We start from the raw sequence: 7,553 nt of genomic DNA, 5'->3' as shown, positions 1-7,553 counted from the left end.
AAACATGAGCCTTCTGCTTATTGTGTAATTATTTTGTTACATAGCAAAACCTCTTAATGGGCTGTTTATGTTACTAATGTCTCTATTATGAGGCATCTACAGTCATTAGGCTTGCCATGTTGTTGACCAAGCTCTCCTCACAAAAATTAAGACTAAATGATATTCAAATTTTGATTCACAATTTATTAAGGGCATAATTTACCTCTGCCATGCTCAGTTTGTTCTTAGCAATACACGTGTTATCTTGAAAAGAGGATTTAATCCTGGTTTACTAGACTTAATTAGATATTGCCATATTAACTCTTCAAGTGAAGTTCATAAGATTAAAAGAAATTACCTCCATTTAAGAGTTTGCTCCATGTAAGCATAGTACCAACTTTCAAAAGTAGATACTGACACAGGGCCCCTCTAAAAATTATACATGGCTTCAACATTATGAACCAACCCCTCCTTGGTGCTAATACAGGAGTTGCCCTAAAGCACTCTCCATTTCAGTTTATAATAATTCATTTACAACTATGAACTCGGGGTATTTGGGCCCCTGAGGGCGCAGGGGCCTCAAGGCAGTTAGCAGTTTTGCTGGTTGGTAATCCAGCCATAAAGCAAGCACATGAGATTGGTGTCAATGTTCACTTTTCTCTCATGGAACAGGGAAAAGCGTGGTTTCCAAAATGTTTCACAATTACATTTTTAAGATTTTATTTTATGTTACCTATTTGTTGCATTGTAGTTTTTGGAACTGTGTCTCTGAATGATTCATGGCCAAACGACCATTAAAATATTTTGAATCATTTCCGGAGGACAAAACAATTGATTCCCCTATCAATCAATTAGGCTACAATTCATCAGCTTCCAAATAAATTAACATCTGAAACCAATTCACTTTTATTTGTTTTTTTTTTTTGTTTTTTTTAATGATGTATCGGTGTTATTTGTGCTGTTACCATCCGAATATATTTTACAGTTAAATATGATTTTCATACATCACATAAATATCCAGCATGACCTACCTGTGAAGGGGCGTTAAAAAAAAGTACCCAACGCCAGTTCCGTGTGACGTCATCACGTACGGGGAATTAATTTTTGGTAACTTGTCGCACTTTCGACAGATTTGATTTGTATATTTGTTTATTCTTGTTCTTTAAAAACATTACAAAAGTGCAACATTATTTCTAACAGTACACACAATATAATCGCTTTTTATCCGCAATGAATACGGCTTTCTTCAATTCTCATTCATATATTTCTCTTTTTCACGAAAATACGTGCTGCAACGGTCGTTGATAATCAGCCAGCAAGCTAACATGTGAGCTGTTGTGTTGATTGGACTGACAGGTACGCCTCATACATAACTAAAAAACAAACAGTTAGCCTTTAATTCTCCTAAAGAGAAAGCTTAAGAATATATTAACGCTATTTAACAATACATGAGTTATTTACATTCGTCTGAGTTTTTGCAAACAGGCTAACATTGCAGCTGAAGTTTAGCATGTCCTCTGTCAGCACCACAAGCCTTCAGTAGATATTAGCTCAGTACAAGAGGACATACATACAGCAGCATTTAGTACAAAATGTCTGCTTGTAAAAGGTTGCTTTACCTTGTAAAGCACAGGAGCTTGTGGACACATGTACGGAGAAATGTCACAACATGGTCACCTGTTGGAGCTGCTTTCAATACCAAACCTCACAGAAGACTGAACCTGTCCGAGAAACACAAGGTCTGTAGTTTTCTTAAATGTCTCTGTTCGGTTTACAACACAGCTTCAGTGAAATAATACACTGCTTTGATTGGTGGTAACCTGTGTGTGTGTGTTTCTGTGGTTGCAGGGTTTGTTTGGAGTGCCAGAGCTGAACTGTCCTGCAGGCTTCCAGGTTGCCACAGAAGCAGCTCTGAAAAGCACCAAGCTCCTGGTGGAAAAAGCTTGTTCTTGTGCTCCAGGGGTTGAGACTGTCGCAGCTTTTGACCAGCTCTCAGATGGTCTGTGTAAAGTGGCTGATCTGGTGAGTTGAACACCTCACAATGCGCTCAACCTTCTCATAATAACTGGGCAGAGATGTAATTAAACTATTGTCAGTTGTTTTATTCAGCTACATTATGATTTATTTGCATGTGCAACCATTAATCCCCTCCAACTCCAGCTGTAGCTAAAACTGTGCAGCATACTCAGTCAGTTTACCTTGTGTATAGACTGATAAATGCACTTGCACTTTGACACTTTTGACCCTTCTGATGTAATATGTGCCCTTGTGGTGATGGATGTTGTCCAGCTACAGACTGGGCCACTGCCATTAATTCCTTTGTATTTAACTCTTTCTAACATTGTCATATTTGTATTTTTTTAGATATATATATTTTTTGTATGTATAAAGAAATTATATTGTATATGTGTACGTGTTTGCAAACTTGCTTGCCTCAAATTGCCCCTTGAGGGACAAATGAAGTATTTTTGAATTGAATTGAATACTGCACACTTTGCTCGTAATAGCTGCTCGAAAAGCCTGGCTTGTCAGTTCATGTGGCAACCTTGTCATTATTACATTGAACTGTACTATATGTAAGATGTAATTTTTCTCCCATATCCAGGCAGACTTTGTAAAAGTGGCACATCCAGATCCAGCGTTTCGTGAGGCCGCAGAGAGGACGTGCATAGAGATTGGCACAGTTGTAGAGAAGTAAGAAGCAACACGTGTTGTTATTATTAACTCATCATTAAAAATTGGTTTCACAACACCAAGAAAATGTGTTGTCATATATGACACTGCTGGTCTGCTCGAGTTGAGACAAATCATGAGTAGTATTTGACAGATGTTCAGATTTGCTGGTTGTATGTTTCAGGCTGAACACAAATGTTAAGCTCTGCAAGAGCCTCAAGAATTTGCTGGACAACCCGGATGTTGTGGCTCAGCTGGACCCTGATACAAGGTAGTTTTACTGCTGTCTTTAGTCTGTGGCACAACTTCAGCCTTTGTACATCTGCAATAAGTGTTGAAGCAACAACAGGAATACAGATGGATGACAAATGAAAGGAAAAAAACAACAAGGGGTTACAGTAAGGCACAGGCCCCCAGAACAGCTTGAATGGTCCCTGTCATAGATTCTCCAAGTGTCTGAACTCTACTCATTCCTCCAAAAGATCCTCCCTCATTTGGTGTTTCAAAGATGGTGATGAAGGTCACTTTCATTAGTTCAACAATCTCCAACAAGTGTTCATTTGGGCGACATCTGCTGACTGTGACCATAGTATGACTCACATTATTTCCATATGAAAACATTCAGTGATCTCTCGTACCCTGCATGGAAGCATCCACGTCTTCACTCATTTATTCAGATTTTCCCTTTAATTTTTTCCCCGTCTGTAGGATTTATAGTTAACACTTTGCATAATTATATCAACATTTAATTATGATGGTTTAAATATTCATTTATTTCTACCTTTCTAGGCGAGTGGCAGAGTTGTTCATGTTTGACTTTGAAATCAGTGGGATTCATCTTGATGAGAAACTGGTGAGTTGATCGTGATTCGCTCCGGCTTCGAAGTGAAACATGAATGAGAAAAGATCAAAAATACATAAAGACAGCATCAATAACACATCCTCTCCTGTTCAGTGTAACTGATGTACTACACTTGCTGCTCTTTTCTCTGCAGAGGAAGGAGGCCGTCGCTCTTCACGTGAAGCTCTTGGATCTTAACAATGAGTTTCTGGTTGGCTCTCACATGCCGAACAGAATTGCAAGGTCTGCAATTCCTGAACATCTACACCTGCACTTTGCAAATGAAGGAAGCTTCATCCAAGTTGGAGGATTACATGCAGATTCCCCTGATGACTTGGTATGTAATGTATTTGGTGTGTGTCACTGGAATATTTTTCCCATTGTCCAGCAGGTGGCGCCTTTGCCATGTGACAGATCATAGGGCTGGCTCCAACAGCAGGTTGGAAATTATTACTAGCCTATCCTGTCCTGATTGGTAATCAAATTTTTTTTTAGTGAGAGTATTTATATTAATTAAATATTGACTTCTGTACTTTCTGATGCTTATATTATAAAGTTATAAGAAATTCTAAGTACTTAAAGAACTATAATAACTAATTTTTTGGGTATACATATTCTGTTTAACCTTCATATAACTATAGTACTGCTAAGGTGAATATTATTCTGTCTTAAAGGAGGGTAACAGCACAATCCAGAGTTTCAGTCCAGTAGTATGAGACATTAGCATATTAAGTAGGGATACAGTCAAAGTCATATAAGAGAAAAAATAATTTACATCATTGTATAAAAACATAAGTAAACACTAATCATTGGTTACATCCAGAGATATCTTAGTCTCAATCCTTCTTGCAACTAAATAGGTTGTGTTTTTTCATTCTAGACTTTTACAGCCTCGTTGATATGTTGCTTTTAAATGTTATGTTTTATTATGAATTTTGCTCCGTCTTGTCTTCCACTCTTAGGTGCGAGAAATTGCCTACCGGATTTACCTCTATCCAAACGCAGATCTGATGGATTGTCTGGAGGAGCTGCTGAAATGCAGATACAAGTTGGCCAAACTGGTGGGATATGAGTCCTACGGAGACAGAGCCCTGAAGGGCACGATGGCCAAAACACCAGGTTGATTCATCTCTGCTCTTCAGTATTCGTTTATTCATTGTTAGACTGTACTGTAGCTGTGTCACTGTTTGATGTAGAGGTCATGAAAAGGCTGGATTACATAGAAAAATGTATTTAATGGTGATTAATTCAATACCAATAATAATTCCAAAAGACACCTTTTAGTTTCAATATAATCCACAGAAATCATTTTTCTAAGCTGCTCTTTTTGTGCCTTTGGCTACTAGTTTCAGGTAGTTTTACAACTTTATTTTTATTGCCCTTTTCAGAGACGGTGATGAGCTTTCTTCAGCTGTTAACTGACAAGCTGTCAGACAGGTACAGTTTCCTCTTAAAAGTTTGTTTCAGAGATATAAAAAAATGTATAGATGTGATGCACAGTTTGAAAATGTAGATGGTCGTTACCATCATGACCTAATTTTTGTTTTAGATTGCCTTTTAAGAGAGCTTTGTCATTAAAAACTCTTTCAACTACTCAATTAGTAGTTTTTGTACAACACTGATTTGATGTCTGAGAGAGGGGGATGTGTGAAAGTCTTACCCTTTATGGGAAAAAGTGATTTGATGAGTTCATGTCAGGTGTGCTGTTGATTCTCAGCCTGAGGTATTCTTCTCAGATATTTTTTGTGTGGTGTGATAATTTTGTGCGGTATGCTCTCACTGTGTTTTTGCTTGAAAATTCTGTCTGCTCAGGATTCCTTAAACAGTCCAAATATATGCAGTTCATGTGGACCTGAAACTCTTAAGTTACCTACAGTTATGAATGTGAGCCTGGTAGCCTGGCATCAGGTCCAGGGTGTTTCCTTGCCTTCAGCCAAATGCATGCTGGGATAGGCTCTAGCCCCCCTTGACCTTGACTTAAGTATAGGTGGGTAAAGACTGGATTGAATGCCTCTAGTCAATTAGCTCTTAATTCATTTTTATGTTTTTCTTTTTATCTCACAGAACAGCAAAAGACTTCAAGATGATGAGGGACATGAAGAAAAAACTCAACCCTCGTAATTCTGTGAGTGATATTTTGTTCACAACTTTCTCCATTACCCAACATCACAGTATATCCTGATACTTACATCAGTGCAAATATTACACATTTCACTCATAATCAGTCTTATTCAGTTTTAGATTTAGGCTACTGTAATTTAGTTATGTCTCTTTTAGTGTAATTTATTTGGCATTACATGTAAAAGACATACATTGTTTGTTGTTACACAGGAGCTCATGCCATGGGATCATCCCTTCCTCAGTGGCGTCTTGCGTGCTGAAAGGTGAGTAGTTGGCATCTTATGAAACTTATTTTTCAGCTAACTGTCATTTGATGAAGTCATCTCAATCTGTATCTTTGTGATGGTTTTTAGATGTTTGTAACTCCATATTCCAGCATGGTACAAGATGTTATTGCATCCCAGCTTTTCCGCAGGTGTCAGGTGTTACAAAAGGTGATTAAGGGAGAAGTGTGGGAGTTGTGTTCTCTCTCTTTTACACTTTCTCTGATTCAGGACCATACAATCTGGCATACTTAACATGTCCCACCATTCAAGGAGTTATTTTAATTTTAGCCCTCCGTCCAGATGAGTTTTGGGCTCCAAATTTATTTCACTACTGTATATTTGACACGTGACTACTTAATCTTAATAAAATATGAACAAGAATTTTACAATTTTAGATCAAATTTAGCCAAACTATTTCTCTGAGTGTGTCGGGAGTGTTCTTACTCCCTTCTCTCTATATGATTGTTTACAAATGTTCTATAACAAGAAGATTTTGCCATATCCTTGAACCTTGTTCAAAGTAGTATTTATAGTAATACTAATTGGTAATCGATAAAGTTTATTTGCTTGCTTGTGTTGTTTTTAGCCCTGAAAGTTGTATTTGAATTTATATATTTATTATATTATAATTATTATACTATATTGTATTTGTATTATTTTTATTCTAGTTTTTTATTTAATTCATACAGGTAAGATTTGCTGCGTGCACATGGTGTTCTTCAAAAAAGCAAATTTAACAATTTTTTTGAGTGAGTTTATGAACTTGGCCAACATGAATATTCATCCGTCTACAGTGACCAACATTTGTGTTGAAATATTTAGTGGATTGAAATGAATCAACAACAATCTTGATAATTGTTATATTGTTCAAGTAATTTGTTGCTGAGATGCCAAACATTTGTGAGTGCGTATCTCTTCTCTCTACTAAAGGAAGGAATCTCTGTCTGTATGTATGTCCTTCATGTATCTCTTGAACCATTCATCCGATCAACTCCACACTTGGCAGGTGAATAGCTGGGGACCCAAGGGAGTGCAGTGTCAAATTTGGTGCAATCTGGACACGCGATAAGTTTAATGTTAATAAACTGTGAAAAAAACAGTGATCAATGAGCTCTGTGCAGGGTCAGGATGGAGCTTCAGGGCTCTGCCGACTGACTCCAGCATGTCAGAGAGAGACCAGAGATGAGGCATGACACGAGTCCGAGAAAAGTGCTCTAAAGAGAGAAAAGCAGGCATAGAAAAAACAGAGCTTTTAATCAAGAATGGACACTCTTACCCCGTGTTTAGACAGAAAGCACAGCATGTTTTACAGATCAGCTGCAGCAGCGACTGACTACACAGGAGGCATTCAGGTACATTGTTGAGTGTAGGTCATCCGCATTTTGGAGGAGCCCAGAGCCCAATACACAATGACTGTAGTTAAGCGCGTAAAATGAAGCAAATACTTTCACGGGCAGTTCAAAACCAGTTTTGTCTCATATGTTCCGAGACCGTGGCGAGTGTGAAGCGTCACTTCAGACAAAGCACAAATCTTTTGAGCAAACATAGCGTGAGCAGCACGTTTATCAGATCAGCAGCAGCAGCGAGTGAACAGTTGTGTCTACACAGGAGGTGTTCAGGTACATTGTTGAGCGTAGGTCACCCGCGTTTTGGAAACGCTCAGAGTCCAATAC

The 7,553-nt window shown here is 38.0% G+C and overlaps 1 protein-coding gene across 1 annotated transcript in view; it reads left to right on the top strand.

Annotated features, from left to right (window-relative positions):
- The first annotated feature begins 1,103 nt into the window (after positions 1-1,103).
- Positions 1,104-7,553, top strand: part of LOC137185867 (mitochondrial intermediate peptidase-like) — a 37,333-nt gene continuing 30,883 nt past the window's right edge. The window contains exons 1-10 of the mRNA XM_067594314.1: positions 1,104-1,718; positions 1,828-2,001; positions 2,585-2,673; positions 2,837-2,923; positions 3,442-3,505; positions 3,648-3,830; positions 4,456-4,612; positions 4,882-4,930; positions 5,558-5,618; positions 5,825-5,877. Of these exons, the coding sequence (XP_067450415.1) occupies positions 1,572-1,718; positions 1,828-2,001; positions 2,585-2,673; positions 2,837-2,923; positions 3,442-3,505; positions 3,648-3,830; positions 4,456-4,612; positions 4,882-4,930; positions 5,558-5,618; positions 5,825-5,877 (1,064 nt within the window). The 5' untranslated portion in view covers positions 1,104-1,571. The remainder of the gene's footprint in view (positions 1,719-1,827; positions 2,002-2,584; positions 2,674-2,836; positions 2,924-3,441; positions 3,506-3,647; positions 3,831-4,455; positions 4,613-4,881; positions 4,931-5,557; positions 5,619-5,824; positions 5,878-7,553) is intronic.

This window comes from Thunnus thynnus, chromosome 7, assembly GCF_963924715.1.
Source record: "Thunnus thynnus chromosome 7, fThuThy2.1, whole genome shotgun sequence".
NCBI classification, from domain to species: Eukaryota; Metazoa; Chordata; class Actinopteri; order Scombriformes; family Scombridae; genus Thunnus; species Thunnus thynnus.
This window is presented reverse-complemented; position numbering and strand designations above follow the sequence as displayed.